The 20,408-nt window shown below is 33.3% G+C and overlaps 1 protein-coding gene across 3 annotated transcripts in view; it reads right to left on the bottom strand.

Annotated features, from left to right (window-relative positions):
* The window catches only part of LOC109334220 (midasin), a 48,347-nt gene extending 46,897 nt beyond the window's left edge, over positions 1–1,450 (bottom strand). For 2 of the 3 annotated variants that reach the window (XM_019569858.1, XM_019569859.1), the window contains exons 1-2: positions 1,098–1,450; positions 479–798 (exon numbers count right to left, since the gene is read on the bottom strand). In XM_019569858.1, the coding sequence (XP_019425403.1) occupies positions 479–798; positions 1,098–1,202 (425 nt within the window). In that variant the 5' untranslated portion in view covers positions 1,203–1,450. The remainder of the gene's footprint in view (positions 1–478; positions 799–1,097) is intronic. The other variant, XM_019569860.1, reaches the window with a different exon arrangement.

Here is a 20,408-nt window from a genome sequence, read left to right as displayed (position 1 = left end):
ATTGTTATCAGATTTGAGTGATATCATTTATTTCGAGCTATACTTTTTAGTTTGGTTATATTCAATTTAAGTTATGCTTTATTCAATGATTTAGTGTTCTCATAATTGTCGTATCCTTTAAGGGGGACTACCGATATAAAAGTATATTTCGTTGAAACTCAAAATATATCAAAAATTTGTCAAACACCCTACGAGGTCAGGCTGGACCATATATCAAAAAATTTGAAAGAAATCAATCGAAAAGCTATCAGGACATGCCTTTCCCCATAACCTTCAACCTAACAAAACATAATATCTCTAACACACACATAACGACCTATATTTTGTAAGAAAAACTCAGTGATTCATACAACGTAAGAAATTAATGTTTTTGAAAGAAAATGAAGAAAGAAATAATAAAAGGCAAATATACTAAGGTGGAGAAAGAGTAATTTAAAAATGGACTCCTACTTCTATAATTTACAAGGAAGACACTAACCTTAGCAGAAAAGGAGCCATGTCAATAGCACGACAAAATGCCAGGCAAGCAAGCTCATGAAGATCTAGACCCCTTCCCTGACGACTGTAAAACTCTATGACATTCACAACTTCCTCCAAAACTCTGTCGAAATCATCTTCCAGAGTGGCATCCTTAGTATTAGACCTCAAATTCGGTACAAGACGAAGCAACGCAATAGCTTTATCTACAAAATTTTGAGCAATGGGACGGAAACACCCCATCAATGGAATTGTATAATTGGGGTGCAGAAACACCCCCACTAACATATTAACTACTTCATCTTCAGTAAGCAAGTATTCCTGCACAAACCAAAAAATTAAATTTAAATTAACTTAAAAATAAAATGTACTCAAAAAATAGACTCTTTTACTAAGAGGATATAGTAAACAGCATAAGCACTTATCTTTTAGGTTCTGTTTAGATTTTTCAAAATTGAACATAATTTCAATTAAAGGATTAAAATTGCACCCATCAATTGCAATTGCAGCCTTATGTTTTGTTTGGACAAAATTGATTAAAATCAATTGAACAACTTTTAGTCACTTGAAACATGTGAGTTATTGCATTCAGAAACTGCAATTGGAGGTAAAAGCTATACCGTCTCGGTGATCGAACTAAACTCTGGACAAAATTGAAGCTTCGGACATCGATCAAAGAATCTCCGAAGCGAAGACTGAACACTGAAACTACCATCAATCGCCATTTGAAGCTGAAACCCTAAACTGTAATGAACACTCAAAAGGGTAATATATAATAATATAAGAAAACGAAATAACAAAAATTAATTTAGAAGGTAAAAGATAAAATTTCCCCTGCTTCAACCTGCACCAACAAAAACCGAAACACAAAAGAGAAAAAACAAAAATATAATTGAGAAGATTGAGAGTGTGATTGTTTCGTTGGCAATTAGAATCAGTTCTTCAGTTCTGGGTCTACGGTGACGGCAAGTGCGAAGGTTGAAGAAGAAGAAGTGGTTGTGGAGGGTTTAGGGTTTAAGCGGGTTTATATATATTGTTCCGGTTTAATAATATATTAGATTTAGATTATTTAAATTCTCTACTAATAACGGGTACCATGTGTAATATTGGAAAGACAACTAGAATTAAGTTCTAAGAAATTATTAACATTAAGAGTAACTTAATTTTAAATTTAAATATTCAAAAAATTACATATTTGAAAAAATGGATGTAAAAAAACTTTAAAAATATGGAGAATGAAAATACGGTTAAACCGAATAATAGTATAATTTATTTATTTTTATGTATGGTAATATTATATGATGCAACACATGTTTTCATAAGAAATAAATAATTAAAATTGCGCAGTTTGAGGTAGAAAATATTTTGTTTGTTTGATTTATTTTATTTTAAGATTTGTGGAAAAATAAGCAATAATTAATCATAATCCATCATCCTCACCTTAAGGGATTAAATTAAAACCCTATGTCTATTGCATTTCAACTTAAGGAAGGTGAATGCACAATAATGATGGGAACCACTTTTCAATTCTTAGAGCCTTGTGTTATAAGGTTTAAATGATTATCAACTATTTTCATTATTTACTTATCTGTATATTTTAAGATAGGGAAGTACATCCTACATATGATATTGCAACTCAACTCAAAAGGTGGTAAATATGATTTTAATTATTATCATCTCAGTAATACATGTTTTTTTGTCACTTATTTATAATTATTATTTTGAAAAAGTGATAAAATAATCAACATATTCTCATATATTAATCACTAAAAGGGGAGAAAAGGATATTGAGTGGAAAATTAATTAGAATATATAGTAATTTGTATTAGTAAAAATATTTATCATTACTCAAAAGTAATTTTCCCCACTTTTGTGATTTATTTTAAAGATCGTTATCATTAATATTAATATTATTTAATGTGGTAATAACAAACCAAATCCGTGTTAACAAAGTTTGTTATTATTATCATAAATTCAAATTTGAAGGTGATATATAAACAGTTTGATTAGGTTGTTATTATCCTAAAATCAAATGTAAATGTGATATATGAACATATTGATTAGGTTGTTATCATTCTAAAATCAAATCTGAATGTCATATGTAAACAGATTTATTAGACTGTTATTATCCTAAAATCAAATTTGAAAGTGATATATAAACACATTTAATTAGATTTGTTCTGTTAGAGTTGTTATTATAAGCTATTTGTACCATATGACTTCCAAATAATATCCCCACATGAAAAGCCAGTTGCTACAAGCTTTTGGGAGGCACATTAAGAAAAGAGAAATATATGAGAAAGAAAAAAGTAAGACACATGATAGATTTTTGTAATGTAGAAGGATGAGAGAAAATGAATAGAAATAAATAATTTTTTCTCTCTGTTTTATTTGGTTGTATAGAAAAAATGAGAATAAAGTAATGATGTTGTGGTTCAAATTACAAAAATGTTTCTGAAATAAAGAAAACACACAGAAAAACGTTGTTTTATTATTAATTAAAAATAAATGTTATAATTTTAAATTTTATTAAAATTTTAATTAACATTTTCAACTGATATGATTTGGGATGAGACCACATCTGCAATCCCACTATTTTGTGTCACTCTATCTGTTAAGAGGCATGATTGACAAAGAGATAATTAATAATTACAATTTTAACTTAAATAATTTTTCACTTATCATATAGTGGTACAAAAAGTTTAACAACAAATATGCTCCCATTGGGACATCATTTGAGACAATAGATCCTTGTTCGAGTAAAGTTTCTCTTTCTCTTCTCACTTTTTCCTCATAAATGGAGATAAAGAACTTTTGTGAGTCTACCCATTTTTTCCCCTCTCTCTTATTTCTCCCCTCTCAATCAAATGAGAGAGATTTCTCATTTCTCTCGAACTTCGATCTTCCTATTTTCTCTCTTCTCTAACTCTATCTTTCCAAATAAAGGCTATAAGAAAACGGTTTAGAGATAGAGAGAAGGAGGAAGAAGATGAAAACAGATTTTTGTTATTCTTGACTATACTAGAGTAATCTCTAACTTGAAGTTGCTTTCTGAAGTTAGAGAATTTATCAGTAGAAAGAGGCTTTGTAAGAACATCAGCAGTTTGAAGACCATAAGGCACATGAGCAACAAGCAAAGTCTTGTTTTGAATTTTGTCACAAACAAAGTATAGATTAAGCTCAATGTGCTTGGTTCTGCTATGAAGCACAAGATTATGAGACATAGCAACAATACTCAAATTGTCACATAGAATGGTAGGTGTTGAGTATGAAAATTTGATCTCTTGCAAAAGAGACTCAACCCACATCAGTTCTTGAGCAGCCAAGGCTAGACTTCTATATTCAGCTTTTGTGCTTGACCTGGAGATTGTGTTCTGCTTTTTGGACCACCAGGTAATCAGATTAGGACCAAGATAGATGCAGACTCCTGAAATTGACTTCCTATCATCTACATTAGAAGCCTAGTCAGCATCATAAAAGGCTGTGATAGAAAGGGGAGCTGAGACAGCAGCCTTCTGAAGAAAGAGGCCACAAGAGACAGTAAGGATTCTTTTCACAGCAGCCCAATGAGACTTGAGAGGTTGGCTAAGAAATTGACAAACTTTATTAACACTATAAGTGATATCCGGCCTAGTGATTGTTGCATACTGAATAGCACCAACAATAGACCTATAAAAAGTGGGATCAACATAGAAATCATTCCCTTCTTTAGTAAGTCTACAATTGTTTGTCATATGGGCTATCACAGGTTTAACAGTACCCATATTTGCTCTATCAAGGAGATCTCTGATGTATTTTGACTAAGACATGAGAATAGAACCATCAGTGAGGTGCTTGATCTTAATGCCAAGAAAGTAGTCTAGTTTTCCAAGTTGTTTAAGAGTAAAGGAAGAGCTAAGATCTTGGATGACCTTGTGAACTTGAGAAGAAGAAGAGTCAGTGACAATGATGTCATCAACATACACAAGAACACAAAGTTGAGTAGAAGAGGAGGTATGCATAAAGAGAGAATTGTCACATTTGCTGACCACAAACCCGAGAGTGAGAAGAGTAGACTTGAGCTTCACAAACCATTGTCTTGGAGCTTGCTTGAGACCGTAGATAGCTTTGTGAAGTTTGAACACTAAAGATTTGTCACTATGTTGAAAACCAGAAGGTTGTTGCATGTAAACCTCTTCATTGAGTACTCCATTTAAGAAGGCATTATTGATATCAAGTTGCTCAATATGCCATTGATAAGTAATAGCAAGTGTCAATAGGATACGGATGGTGATGGGTTTGACTACATGTGAGAAAGTATCAATGTAGTCAATGCCAAATTTTGGATGAAACCCCTTGGCATCTAACCTTGCTTTGTACTTGTAAATAGATCCATCGGGATTTTCTTTGATCCGAAAAACCCATTTACAGCCAATGACATGTTTGTCATGAGGTAAAGGGACAAAAGACCAAGTTCCCAAAGAAAGAAGAGCATTGTACTCTTCTTGCATAGCTTGCTTCCAAATAGGGTCGGCAAGAGCAGATTTGACACTAACAGGTTCACATTGAGTGAGTAGAACCCTGGGAACAATGGTTTTTAAAATTCCAGACTTAGACCTTATCTGCATGGGATGAGTGGATGAAGATAGCAAGTGATCAAGTAACAAACCAGTGGAAGAAGATGTATGCCTGGAGTCAAACACAAGTATAGGATAGGTTACAAGACTAGGTAACGAAGGAGAAGACGTTGAAGTAGACAATGGGATTGAATTTGTAGGGATATCAGTAGATGAAGCAGAGGTAGGAGGAAAAAAAATTGATGTAAGAGGAGAAGAAATGGTGGAATTGAGGGAGGAAGACAAAACAGGAAGACCATTTTGGACAAAGAGAATTACCATGAAAGGGAAAGGAATGTTCATTAAAAACAACATCCTTTGAAATATAAAGTCTACCATCTTGGGACAAACATTTATAACCCTTGTGATTAGGAGAGTAGCCCAAGAAAACACACTCAGTACTCCTAGGTTCAAGTTTATGTTTATTGTAGGATCTAAGAAGAGGGAAACAAGAGCACCCAAAGATTTTAAGGAATTTGTAATTAGGAACAGTGCCAAACAGTTTATGGTAAGGAGATTAATGTTGCAAAGTGGGTGTAGGGTTTCTATTAATCAAATACACAACAACAGTGAAGGCAAACTCCCAATAGTCAATGGGAAGTTTAGCATGAGATAAAAGTGTTAATCTTGTCTCAACTATATGCATATGCTTCCTTTCCACAGTATCATGTTGATGATGTGTGTGAGGACAAGACAATCTATGTTGTATACCTAAGGACTAAAGATAGGTGGTGAGTGGTCAAAATTCACCACCAAAGTCACTTTGTATAGCCTTAATGGTTGTACCAAATTGAGTTTTGACTAATTGCATAAACATTCGAAATAGAGACAAGGTATCAGACTTCTGTTTCATAAGAAACATCCAAGTGAATCTAGAGTGGGCATCAACTATAGTAAAGTAGTACCTAAAACCTGAATATGAGTACTGAGGTGCAGGTCCCCATAAGTCAACAAACACAAGTTCAAAAGGTTTATTGTAAATAGTGGAAGACAAGGGAGCGTTTAATTTGTGAGCTTTGCCCATACAACATGCATTGCAAAAGTCAGTAAAATCTTTATTGCAATAGGGAATATTACAATGTTTCAAGACATTATAGACAATAACCTCATGAGGATGACCAAGTCTACAATGCCAAAAATGAAAAGACCTAAACATAGAAGGAGCCCTATTACAATGATCAACAGATTTATTCATGGTATCAACTGATTTATTTAAATCGAAAACAAGAGAGCAACTAGAATGAAAGACATAGCTGGGAACAAAACCATGAAACACATACAAGCAATCTTTGGTTATAGAACCTTGAAGAAGAAGCTCATTAGAAACCTGAGATTTCACAACACACTTGTCAGCATGAAACTCAAAATAACAGTGATTATCTTTGGTAAATTGCGACACACTAAGAAAGTTTTTTGTAATTTGAGGAACATGTAAGAGATTATGTAAAGAAAAAGAGACAGAAGAAGTAGGGGAAGTAAATTGTGAAGTCCATGTGGAGTGAATCGGTATACCATGACCATTACTCATGAATATGTGATCTGGACCAAAGCGTTCAGTAGAAGTATGAATTAGACCCGCATTTGAAGTGAGATGATTCGTAGCTCCCGAATCTGAATACCAGGTAGAGGGTTTGGGAGCTTCAACATTTGCTGTCATGGTATGAGGTGTGTAGGAAGGAGAAGAGTATTGAAGTCCTCGAGAAGCATTAACATCATATGGAACGGATGAATGAGGACCTGGTCCAAGAAGAGATTGATAGGAAAGAGGCCCAAACTGAGATGTGTGAGGCCCAAGAGTGTAGTGTGCTGCAGTTGGAGGTCAATGCGAAGGAGGAAAATAGAAGTGATCAGTGTATGAAGGAAAGTGGGCCTGAGAAGGTCCATGAGAAAAATTAAATGATGAGTGATGGCCCGACCCAGTTTGTGTGAAGGTTGATGAACGTGGAGCAGGTCCAACATTTCGAGGAGCGTAGGTTAGTGAACTGTAACCATAGGGCGCATAATAGCATATTGCCACGTCATGACCAAAGCGTTACAGAAATCACAGTATAACGACGAACCACGGTGAGATCCCTTTCCTCCGCGTATACGACCACCACGATGGCCACGATAACCACCATTTGAAGCAGCAAAACCATAATCAGGTCGCAGAGATTAAAATTGAGACTGAATTTGAGTTAAATCAGAAAATGTCGATGCTGATGGAATAGATCTTCCTGAATTAGGGCACGGTGATCCTTCACAAAAACTTGAGAGGGTAAAAAAAAGAAACATGACTTATCTTATCCAATGAGAAGGTAGAAAAAAGTAAATATAAAATAAAAAGAAACATGACTTATCTTATCCAATGAGATTAAATCCAATTAGATTATCTTTATATCACCCCATCCTCGTCAAATTTAGTCTTATCTATTTGCAAATATTATTAAAATATCTTCCTCTAATTTTTGTCCATGTCTAATTTTCAACGAGCCCACTCTTTATTTTACTTTCACAGTGTCGTACATCATAGTATTATTCTGAGATCAATTTAGTCTTGTCCAAGATATGCTTTCAAATTGCCATGTTGTAACTTATTTTCAATGTGATATGGACTCGTCTCAATTGGTTAAATATTTTCGTTTTATTTTCAGTAAATCTACACGAAACATCAAACAATTTGATATTCTAAAATTGCAAGTGTATTGTCCAATTATCAAGTAATAAAACTTAAATATTTATTGACTTCGATTAATTAATTATCTTTAACAGTTGTTATTTAAATTGAATTAAATTTGAGATAAAGTGAACTAATAGTAAAAATATAAAACCAAATTGGATTGATTTAAGAAATTGGATAAATTGGTGAGGTGATATAAGGTTCCACCGGATTTCCAAATATGTCAAATGTCAAATATTTGATTTCTTAAAAACGATACTTATTGTGATATATAATCGCATATTTTAAAATGGATTAATTCTTTAGTTATAGAATGAATAAATATCATTGATTATACAAAAAAGATGCATACATTATTCCATCTAGATGGAAACCAAAGAAATCACCAAGAAAAAAAATATGGAAAATGAGGAAAGCATAACCATTTATTGATATTCGATGTTGACTTGTTCTTTTAAGTGAGGAAATTGTAACAATCTAGTTGGTACTTTTTTTGTGGGTACAATCTAGTTCGTAGTCAATGCAATGTATGAGTTTTTTTAAAGATCTATGATTTATTTAATATTTTTTGCTTATATAAAGTATTGCTATATATTTAAAAATAATAATATCACATAACACATTATTTAGTTTACTAACTATAGTTTAATTGAATTTTGAATTTATTTAATACTTATGGTGAGTACATATAGAATATGATAGAATCTCAACCAATAAGATATCGCAAAGGTACTTATAAAATTTGACATGTTCTTATTTCTTTCACTTAAATAGTTAAATGTTTAAAAAAAAATACCTTAAACCAATTTTGATGTGTTTAATTTTGAAACTATTTTTCAGCTTTAAATATCAATATTAAGAACAAGAATTATCTCTATTAATGAAGAGACAAATGATTATTTTTACTCATATTTTCAATGATAAAAATGCAATTTTATAATAAACAAAGAGATAAAAGTATTATTACATGTGACATTTTGTGTGTTATTGTGTAGCATCTGCCTCTCTGAAGAGGATCCTAACTCGAATATTAAAGGGTGGTTGTGTTTTAACACCTATCAATGTTTTTATTCAAAATTCATTGTATAGGCTAAAAATAATGAAACCATCTTTGAAACTATATAATGTTTGTATGTTAATGGTCAAATTATTTTAAATTAATTTATGATGATATTTTCATAAATTATTACTACTCATATTTATAAAAATAAAAAATAAATACAACATTCAATGCTTTTATTTTAATAAAACATATTAATAATGATAAATTTAATTTTACAAAAATAAATTGAAATAAAAAAATAGTAATGTTAAGAATTTAAATACAAATATAAATTATTAATAAGGATAGAATAATATGATGATATTAATATTAGTATAACTAATGATATAAGTTGACCATAGAAATAGTTGAATCTCACCTATTCATTCCTTAATGTTTCACACGCGCCGCTGAAAATAAACTTTCCTGACAACTCTCACCACTCACCTCCACCGCCGCCATTGCCAGCTATCATCATTGATTTTATATTTTATCTTTTATAATAATTCACTTTATATGTGTTTGTTGCTGTTCTTGAATTTAATGTCTTTAGTTGAAATTTATGTTTTCATTCACCAATTTAATGAGTTGTAAGAGAGTTATTAAGTGGTTTATTACTAAGTCCCAACATATCCACATCATTCATTATTATATTTTAATTGAGTTTATCTATACTAAAATATAAATTCAAAATATGATTAAGACACATATATTTAACTAAACAAATGTAATTTTCATACGAGTATAATATTTATACAAACTTAGTATATCATACACTATTTATTTATATTACTTTTTTTGAAGAATCAGTGATGAGTAAACATGAATATTGAAATAATACTATATAAAACTCATATTATATCGGTGTATATATTTTTTTTCTCAATTCCCATTTTGTCATCTTTAAACCAAATTACATTACCTATAGAATTTTTTTAATACTTTATCTTTTAAGTTTTTACAATAGACCCTTATCATAATCTATTAATAAGATAGTGACTCACATTCTATAACCTACCATAAATTATTATCGTTAATATGCTAATATATATAATTATAAACCAACCAGGTAAATGTGTTGGGATTGGTCCAAGACCTTACAATAATTCCTCATGTTGTAGGTCCACCATTGGAAATTTATATAGTAATATATGTTGTTGATGTTTTTATCTTTTATTATGCTTATTTCATTGTTGCATAGTTTCAAAGATTAAGTATGGGCTTTGAGATTTGGTCTTTTTTTCATCATTCTGCATGTTCCATTTTGTGTGTTGAGAGTTTTGAATTAAGCTTTCAAAAAGTTATGGTACCCTCATTATTTTTTTCGAGGTTGTGGTACCCCAAAGATTTGCCAAACAATTATTGAGTAGGGTTGGTATGTGGGGATAATTGACTTTATAGTATTTATGTTCCACATATTTGTATTGGAAACTCAGTCTTTTAATGCTTGATCTTAATTGGGTCAGAATCCTCTAGAGTACTTCTAGCATGGGAGATGAAAGTGTTGTTTTTTCTTATAGTTTTAAGGGTAAAAATATCTTATTACTATAAATAAAAGGATATAAGTGTCATTGTTTAAAACTTTTTCTTTGTTCTTTTACAGCACTTCTACATACTAGAGTTGAGTCTGATTCTTCTAGGGTAATTAATCTGACATATGCTAATTAGTATTTCTTGATTAATACATTGTGTTATTATTTGTCCATGCATTCCTGTTGGATGTTGACATTAGAGAATTGCATGTTTAACATTGTTTTGAGATACTGGTAGCTTGATTGCATTGTAAATTTGATAGGTGCACACGCTGACTTTATAACTGATATCACTCATCTGCAGCATGGAATCAGTCTCATTGATCTTCCATTTCTCAGCCATCAAAATGGGACGATGCATGGTTCAGATTTGAAGAATCCATCACAAAGTCTTCATTCCGTTTATGGGAGAGAGGATGGACACTTCTGTGAGGTATTATGTTTCATATTTATTACTTTAAGTTATGTATGTGTAACGACTGAGTTAAAAAATTTCTGGTTGAGAAAAAAACTTCGGAAATGTTAGTTTTACTTAACAAAAGTGGCTCAGTAAATTATTTTATTGCTATTCTAAAACTTTCAATGTTCTTCAGCTCGATCCCTCTATCGAGTTTTCCAGCACTGTAATGCGAGGGGGCAAAAAAGTGGGATCCTGTTTGTTTAAAAACATCAGATGAGGCGCAACATATCTACAACAGTTGAAACATGGCCGAAATGTTAGTATTGTAAAAGGTTAAAGATGAATATCATGGATATTTCTTATTATTGATCAAGACATGAAAAAGACTAACTAACTAACTAATAAATATATGTTATAAAACAATTTCAACATGTGTTAAATGTGTAAAACCTGCCAATTACAGAATTGTTCAGCCAATGACTCACTTGATTTTTTAACTAGTTAATAGATTAACTATAGTGTTAATCGATTAACACTTAACAAGTTAATCAATTAATTATACATTTAATCGATTAACTATTATTGTTGTTGTCTTATTTCCATGGTAGCTTTGTTTTCCAATAGTTCCCCTTAAGCTGGATAATTTGATTTGATAACAATGTGATGGTTCAGAATCTCGACCCTGATCTGATTGGATTTTCTCAATCACTTGATTATTTTTCTGGTCAGAAATCTTGACCATATTTCCATGGTTTTACATTGTTGAAGCTTCCTTGGTTGCTCCTGGTCATAGTATTCACTTTCTTGGCGTGAATTTCATACATTTTCTTAACAACAGTTTTAATCATCCCTTTACAAACAGGATCTTGAAAACGGGTTATATCTTGCATGTCACATTGATCTTCCCTTTGTCTTCACTTGTTGAATCTACAATCCTCCAAGTCTTCTTTGTCCTAGTCATCATTTCTTATTTGATGATATAAAGGGCATAAAATTCTTTTGCATGCATAGAATTTTCATGGAACCTAACCATAAAACTTCAATTGAAAACCAGAGGAGACTAAATCCTAATATGAAAGAAGTGGTTAGGAAAGAAGTGCAGAAACTTTTAGATGTTAGAGTAATATATCTTATATCTGATAGTGAATGGGTGAGCCCAGTTTATGTGGTTCCTAAAAAGGGAGGATTGACTGTTCTGAAAAATGAATTAATACCAACTAGAACAATCACAAGTTGGAGAATGTGAATTGATTATAGAAAATTAAACACAATCACTAGGAAAGATCACTTCCCTCCCCCATTCATTGATCAAATGTTTAAAAGGCTTACTACACATGAATATTTTTGCTATTTAGATGGGTACTCGAGATTTCATCAAATCCCCATTCACCTTGAAGACCAACAGAAAACTACTTTCATATGTCCTTATGACACCTTTACCTATAGGAGAATGCCTGTTGGGCTATGTAATGCCACAACCACTTTTCAAAGATGCATGACTGCAATATTTTCTGATTTTATAGAAAACATAATGAAAGTTTTATGGATGATTTTTCTGTTTATAGACTTTCATTTGATGACTGTTTAGCAAATTTGACAAAAATATTGCATAGATGTGAGGAAGTGAATCTTGTATTAAATTGGGAAAATGTAACTTGATGATGCGCGAGAATATTTTGTTTCGACATTTAATTTCAGGAAAATGGAAAGAGGTGGACATAGCAAAAATTGTAGTAATCAAAATATGCCACCACCAATTAACATAAAAGGTGTTAGGAGTTTCCTAGGACATGAGGGATTTTACTGCAAATTCATAAAATATTTTTCAAAAATTGCGAAACCTCTTTCTAACCTTTTAATGGAAGATACTGCATTTGATTTTAGTGCTGCTTTTCTAGAATCGTTTTGTAGGTTAAAGGAGGCATTGGTCACTGCACCAATATTGCAATCACCAGACTGGAATCTTCCCTTTGAAGTGATGTGTGATGCTAGTGACTATACAATGTGAGCAGTGTTGGGCCAAAAGAAGGACAAGAAGATGCATGTCATCTACTATGCAAGCAAAACACTTGATGGAGCTCAAGCCAACTATGCCACCACAAAGAAGGAGCTACTAGATGTTGTGTTTGCCTTCGAAAAATTTAGGTCATACCTAGTAGGTTCTAAAGTTCTAGATGGTCAGGTCCGTTCATAGTCACCAAGGTCTATCCTCATGGAATAGTTGAGATATGTGTTAGGTATTAGTGATAGAATACACCTAGAACGAGGGGGAAGGTTGAATAGGTGTCGCAGTTCCCATTTGCCGCTATTCGCACCAAAGTCCTATTCTATAAAATCACCCAGTTAATCGATTAAAGGACTGCCTTAATCGATTAAATCGCACTAAATAGACAGTTGCTGAATGGCTCAATTACACAGTCACTTATAGATTATACAAAAATGATATAGCAGATATATTTGAACATAAATGATCTTTATATGGCAGAGATACTATATTAAAAATTTTCAGCTACAATAGGCAATTAAAAACAACTTAAAACAGTAAAGAGATAAGAAACAACCTGCAACAAAGTTTTTATACTAGTTCGTTTTACGGTCCACTGCAAAGCTACATCCAGTCCCCCTTCCGATCTGGGACTTCACTAAAAATTGAAGCCAATGTATCTTACATACACACTTCCAATTACAAGACCTTGAACACTACCTTCTTGAATTCCCAGAACCTCTACCTTGGTTTGACCTTACCAATCGCCTAAGAAAATCTTTCCTACGATCCAACCCCAACCAAGAGTATGTTCTAAACTCAAGACCTCCAAGTCTTGATGAAGACTCTCTGTATCTCGTTGGTGATACGACACTAAGAGACGACTTTCCTTGTTACAAAAATCACAACAAAAATAAGAGTAATTCGAAGCACAAAATAGCTTAAATATTACAATTAAGAACGAGCTATAAACGCTATACAAATCTCATAAATTATTATGAATATGTATAAGATCATAATCATGAAGAACATGTAATTTCTATCCTAAGAAAACTCTAAAAGAATTGAAAGAATCATGCAAGAAAGATAGAATGATGAACACATTTAATCACATGCAATGGATGACATTTTAATCCCTAAGCATGATACCATCTCTCACTATTCTCACATGCAATTATGTCTGCCTATATGATATACAATGAGCACGAAAACTTGCAACTTAGCAATTCTAAAAATGAATGAATGAATATATGAAGCATGGTGTAAAAACACAGTTTATATAGAAAAACTGTTTTATGCCTAGTTAATTGATTAAGTGCCCTATTAATTGATTAACGAGCTCTGTAGAATAACTGAATTTTGTTTTTCAGTTATCTATTGAAACTGATTAAAACTGTTTTCACGTTAATCGATTAAAGCCTTACTTAATCGATTAACTGACATATTTTCAGTTAAGATATTAAATGGTAAACTACCTATATGTTATGCTTATCAACTATACATGTCTTATCAATGCACAAATAACATGTATGATTAATGCATGAACATATAATAAGCTAGATGGCATGTCTCATGTAAATGATATGATAGTTTTTAGAACTTGTGAGATTTGCATCTAGGTTTACCTAACTTAGACTCAATAACTAAGACACATATCTAAGACTCTAGTTTAGACATGAAGCTCTTGAATTTTTGGCATGTTGATTTGTTGAGTTATTTTTAAGTTTTCACTAATTCCTTTGTCTTCATCAAAACATAGGCAAGTTAAGTGCTATCTTGACACTTTGCACTTTCAATATCCTCCGTTTTGATGATGACAAACTCAACACCAAATTTTTTTTGATGCATAGCTTGAAGATGGTCACATAAGGCATGGTTGTTAATTTCAAAGTTAAAGCGCAAAGCTAGACAACGAAAGCTGAATTTTATTTTACAACAACCTGCACGCATCAAACAACAAAACAACCTTTCTCCCCCTTTTGACATTATAGAAAAGATAAACTAAATGAAATTTTGGTCAAAAGTAAGAAGAGATATGAAGTGAACTCAAACTGTAATTAATCAATTAATATTGGGAATGTAATTATCAACCTGTTGATGAAAAGATTGAACACGTGCACACATTGACTAATATTTAATCAATTAAGACAGATGGATGATCGATTAAAACAACATCATACATCAATATGACAGATTTAATGGCACTAAAGGTTATACATGAACTAATCAAGCATGAAATGATCAAGCATTTATATTATAGCATTCAAACAACAGACTCAATCAAACATAAGAGATACATATAACCAAACATGATCAAGGACCATTAAACATGTAATAATACTATATTTGACATAGACAGGAATGTTATGTAAGCAAATTAAAACCAAAATAGTAATGATTTAAGTTCAAATGACATGCATATCAAGTCACAATAGTGCAACAAAAGTAGATAGTTAGAGTTACAACCCAAAAAGCATAAAGAAAAACATGTCTCAAAATTACAAAGCAGCATAAAATCTTGAAAATTAGCCATATAGAAGAACTAAACCTAAGGCAATCTAAGGTCTAAGGACTTCTAATCTAGGGATGCGGAGGAGGATCTCTGTCTTCAGGTACGGTCAGACTACTATCATCCCGGATGAGGAATCTCAGCTTCTCAAATTCTGCACAAAACCTCTCATTTTGTGCCTCAGCAGTGTTCTGAATAAAGCTCCTCATAACTTGATAGTGGTTGTCGATGTAGGCAACCTGACGCTCCTCAAATTGTTCCAACTCGGTATGGTAGTAGTCCTTTAAAGATTGAAAATTGTAAATCCATTCTGTTATTCAGCCTTTGCTCCATGGCATCCAACTAGACTAATCCAAAGGATGGTTCCTGCGACGCAGTTCCAGATGGCTCCCCTGAGTTTCTACATTAGGCTGATCTGTACCAGCCTGATCCTCATCATTAGATAGATCCTAATCCACGGTAGTGTAATCCTCCTGGTATTGCCAAGTACTTCCCATACTTGTAGATACCCATCTTGTGGATAAGGCTTTCACCAACAAGGTGATCTTTATCAGAAGTCTCTATGACGATGGTGTCAGATACATCAATATGCAGATAATCAATAATTATCGATATGAAGATACTGTAGGGCAACAACTTGGATTGCAATGTAGAGACATTATACATGATCTTTAGGATTTCCTCAGGCCAATTAACCATTATATTCTTCTTAACAACATACATAAATATCAGATCATTAATAGTTGGTTGAGCATGATTGGTGTTCCTCTGAACTAAAATATATGCAATCAAATAGTGAAGCAATCTATTCTCTACCGATAATGAATCAGCTTTAGTTAGTTCTCCCTGAACATACAAATGGGGACCTCTCAGACATTATTTGTAAACCTCAGCAACATCAAAATCCTTAAGCCATTCACAATCACTTAGGCTAACACCAGTAGTGGATAAGCCATCCACATTCATAAAAATATCACTATCCATCTCAAATAGATTTCCCGAAACCATAGACCAATATCTGCCATCCTTATAACGAAATTTGGCGTAAAATTCCCTAATCAAAGCGGGATACAAATTACTTGGTAATTCCAAAAACATCACAACTCCCTAAGCTTGCATACCTTGCGGAAACTCAAAATTCTGTTCCACCATCCAGGTTAGATCAGCATACCTTATGTAGGTGGGTTTCCTTCCTTGAAACTTGGACAACCAGGTCTCATGAAGTATGAGTGAGTAGTAGGGATCTCCACAGTCGTGCCTCACGTTCAGATTTCAAGATGAACCAGTAGGAGGCCTATGAGTGCGTTGAGCAATTGTCTTGAACCTCTTCGAACATCCTCTTTCCATTGTTGATAGAAAACCATGAGTAATGAGAGGAGAAGAAGGATAAGGGAGAGAACCTAAAGCTTAGGGTTTGGAATTGGGAATGAGTTTCTTGAGAAATTGAGAAAAAAGATTGGATGAATTGAGGTGCAAAATGGGTAAAGGTGAGGTTTAATTATTCTTTAAGCTAAGAAATCGAATTTGCTTTTTGATTTTGAGATTTTTAGAGAAAATGGGGAAGAAAGGGTTTGTAAAAATGACAAAAACGCTACTGATTCTAATTTATCTGCTGTCGTTAATAGATTAAGAGCTGCATTTAATCGATTAATTAGTGTTAAAATTCCAGATTTTCAGAAAAATGAGCCCACCTAATCGATTAAAATGAATCTTAATCGATTAAATTTAGTGAAAAATGAAATGTTTGCTACTGTAACTCATTTTAATCAATTAAGAAATATTGTTAATCGATTAACTAGCATCAGATTTGAAGAATCAAGAGGTTTTTGGGTTTTAAAAGTATGCATATATTTCTAGTATATTTGAAGCAATTTTTACTCAAACACATATACATTTTCAGCTTATCATACAAGATCATGAGTCATAATAGGAATATAATGCATTCATAACAAATATATATTTTGGAAGCATATAACACATTAATCATGCGAAACATATAATGAAGTTTTAGACGATTTTAATCAAGATAATTTTCATCAAGGATTCCAAGTTCTCTTTGAAGAACCTAAAAAGTATCTCGTGAGAGAGGCTTGGTGAAAATATCAGCCAATTGTTAAGTAGTTTCAACAAATTCAAGCACACAATCACTTTTTTGTACATGGTCATGCAAGAAATGATGTCTAATTTCAATATGCTTGGTTCTAGAATGAAAAAGGGGATTCTTGGATAGGTTTATGGCACTTGTATTATCACATTTTATAGGAATATTTTCTAGGTTAAGTTCAAAGTTCTTAAGTTGCTGCTTCATCCAAAGGATTTGAGCGCAACACACACTGGCGGCAGTGTGTTCCGCTTCGGGGGTGGACAAAGCAACACACACTTGCTTTTTGCTGTGCCATGCAACTAAGGAACTGCCTAATAAGTAACAAGTCCCACTAGTACTCTTCTGATCCAACTTACATCCCACAAAATCGGAATTGGAATATCCTACAAGGATAATGAGGCATACCTAGGATACCATAATCCCATATTAGATGTTCCTTTTGAATATCTCATGATGCGTTTTACAACAGTATAATGTGAATCTTTAGGCAAAGGTTGAAATCTAGCAAGCTCCTCTAAGACTCGATTCTTCCTCTCAACAACTCCATTTTGTTGAGGGGTACGAGGGGCTGAGAATTGATGCATAATACCATATTTATCACAAAATTGATCAAATTAACAGTTTTCAAATTTGCCACCATGATCGGATCGAATATATACTATCTTATGATTAAACTGATTTTGGATTTGTTTGGCAAGGTTTTTGAAAGACTCGAAAGCACCACTCTTGGACGAAAGAAATAGTGTCCATGTGAATCTAGAGAAATCGTCAATGATTACTAAAGCATAAAAGCTACCACCAAAATTCATAACCTGTGATGGTCCAAACAAGTCCATATGGAGAAGCTCCAAGGGTCTTGTTGTGGATATCACATTTTTTTTAGCAAAAGAGTTTTTAACTTGCTTACATTTTTTACAAGTATCATAAGTTTCTTGGGTTTTAAAATCAAGTTTTGGTAGTCCGTCAACCAAATTATTTTTAGACAATTTATCTAGATGCTTTACATGAATATGAGCGACACGCCTATGCCAAAGCCATATGTCATCCTCTTTAGATATAAAACCTTTTGAAAAAAGGGTAGTGACATCCTCAAGGTTAACCATATAGATATTATTTATACGATATCCAACAAACTTAACTTTATTAGATACATTGTCATGAATAATACAACACTCAGAGTCAAAAGATACACGGTTACCTTTATCGTATAGTTGGCTGATAGTCCAGAGATTATGTTACAAGCCTTCAACATACATCACATTTTCGATCACTGCCTGATTTGAGTTGCTAATCATTCCGGTGACAATTATCTTCCCTTTGTTGTTGTCTCCATAGGTGACAAACCCTTTTTCTTTCAAGGATAGATCTAGGAATTTTGATCTATCTCCCGTCATATGTCTCGAGTATCCACTATCAAGATACCAATGCTGTCCATGTGCTCGTAGACATACCTCTTTTGAATTTGAGCATCAGACATCATCTGTTCTGGTCATTAAGCATAGCTTGGATTTATCCTCTTCATCTGGTGTGGTCGATGTCGTGTCCTCCTCTGGTACATCCCATGCTATATAGGCTTTCTTTGACTTGAAGTCCCGAGGAGTGATCTTATTTGAATCAACATTCTTGAGGTAAGTAGGACATTGAAACCTCATATGTCATGGCTTACCACATTCATGGCAAGTGAAGCGCTCTTTACTCTTGCCTTTCTTGGTCGACTCTTGTGCTTCTTTCTTCTGGAAACTTTTGAGGCCTCCTTTCTTTAGGAATTTTCCGAATTGGCGTACGAGAAGGCTCAAAGTTTTATCATCTACATCTAAATCATATCATCTTCTTCTCTCTCTTCTGTAGATTGAGACGTTGTTGCCTTGAGAGATATACTTTTCTTTTTGCGGTCTGATTCTTCGTGCATAGTCAGGTGTCCAAGCTCCATTTCACGCTCTTTAAGCTTTCCAAACAATGTCACCAAAGGCATGGAGTCAAGATCCTTCGATTCCTTGATAACTGTTACTTTTGGTTGCCATCTCCTGTCAAGATAGCGTAAAACATTGTTACTAAGTTCTCCTTTGGTAAAATATTTGTCTAGAGCAACTAAATGGTTAACAATATGAGTGAATCATTTTTGCATGTCACTGATAGATTCACTCGGTAACATACGAAACAACTCATATTCATGTGTAAGGGCATTCATCCTGGCACGCTTGAATTCGCTAGTGCCTCCGTGAGTTACTTGTAAAGTGTCCCACATTTCTTTGGCATTTTGGCATTGTGAAACCCGGAAGAACTCATCATAGGATATGACCGATATGATGATGTTTTTAGCACGCGTGTTGTATTGAACTTTTTTGCGTTCATCATTGGTCCATAGACTTTTCGGTTTATCTTTCAGTTCATTGTCCACTAAATGTTGTGGAACGAAGGGCCCGTTGACTACGGATTCCCAAATATCCGAGTCGATGGCCTCTATACAGATTTTCATGCGAACATTCCATTAGGCATATCCTTCGCCATTGAATATGGGAGGACGGTTAATGGATGCGCCATCACCGCCAAAGGGGTTAGTAGAACCCATTTATTTTCCTTAAGGATCACGCGTATACGGTTGAGCTAGCACGACGTACTAGCTCTGATACCACTTGTTAGGTATAAGTGACAGAATACACCTAAAAGGGGGGGTTTAATAGGTGTCGCGGTTCCCACTTGTCACTATTTGCACCAAAGCCCTATTCTGGAAAATCACTCAGTTAATCGAGTAAAGAAATGCCGTAATCGATTAAATCGCACTTAACAGAGAGTTGATGAATGACTCAATTACACAACCACTTACAGATTATATAGAAATGATATAGTATATATATTTAAACAGAAGTGATCTTTATATGGCAGAGATACTATATTCAAATTATCAACTACAATAGGCAATTAAAAACAACTTAAAACAGTAAAGAGATAAGGGTAAGAAACAACCTGCAACAAGGTTTTAGAGTTACTATATTCAAAATATCAGCTACAATAGGCAATTAAGAAAACTTTAAAACAATATAGAGATAAGGGTAAGAAACAACCTGCAACAAGGTTTTTATACTGGTTTGTTTTGCGGTCCACTACA

The sequence above is a fragment of the Lupinus angustifolius genome, chromosome LG19 (assembly GCF_001865875.1).
Source record: "Lupinus angustifolius cultivar Tanjil chromosome LG19, LupAngTanjil_v1.0, whole genome shotgun sequence".
In the NCBI taxonomy this organism is placed as follows: Eukaryota; Viridiplantae; Streptophyta; class Magnoliopsida; order Fabales; family Fabaceae; genus Lupinus; species Lupinus angustifolius.
The sequence above is the reverse complement of the archived record's forward strand: the minus strand, read 5'-3'. Positions and strand labels throughout refer to the sequence as shown.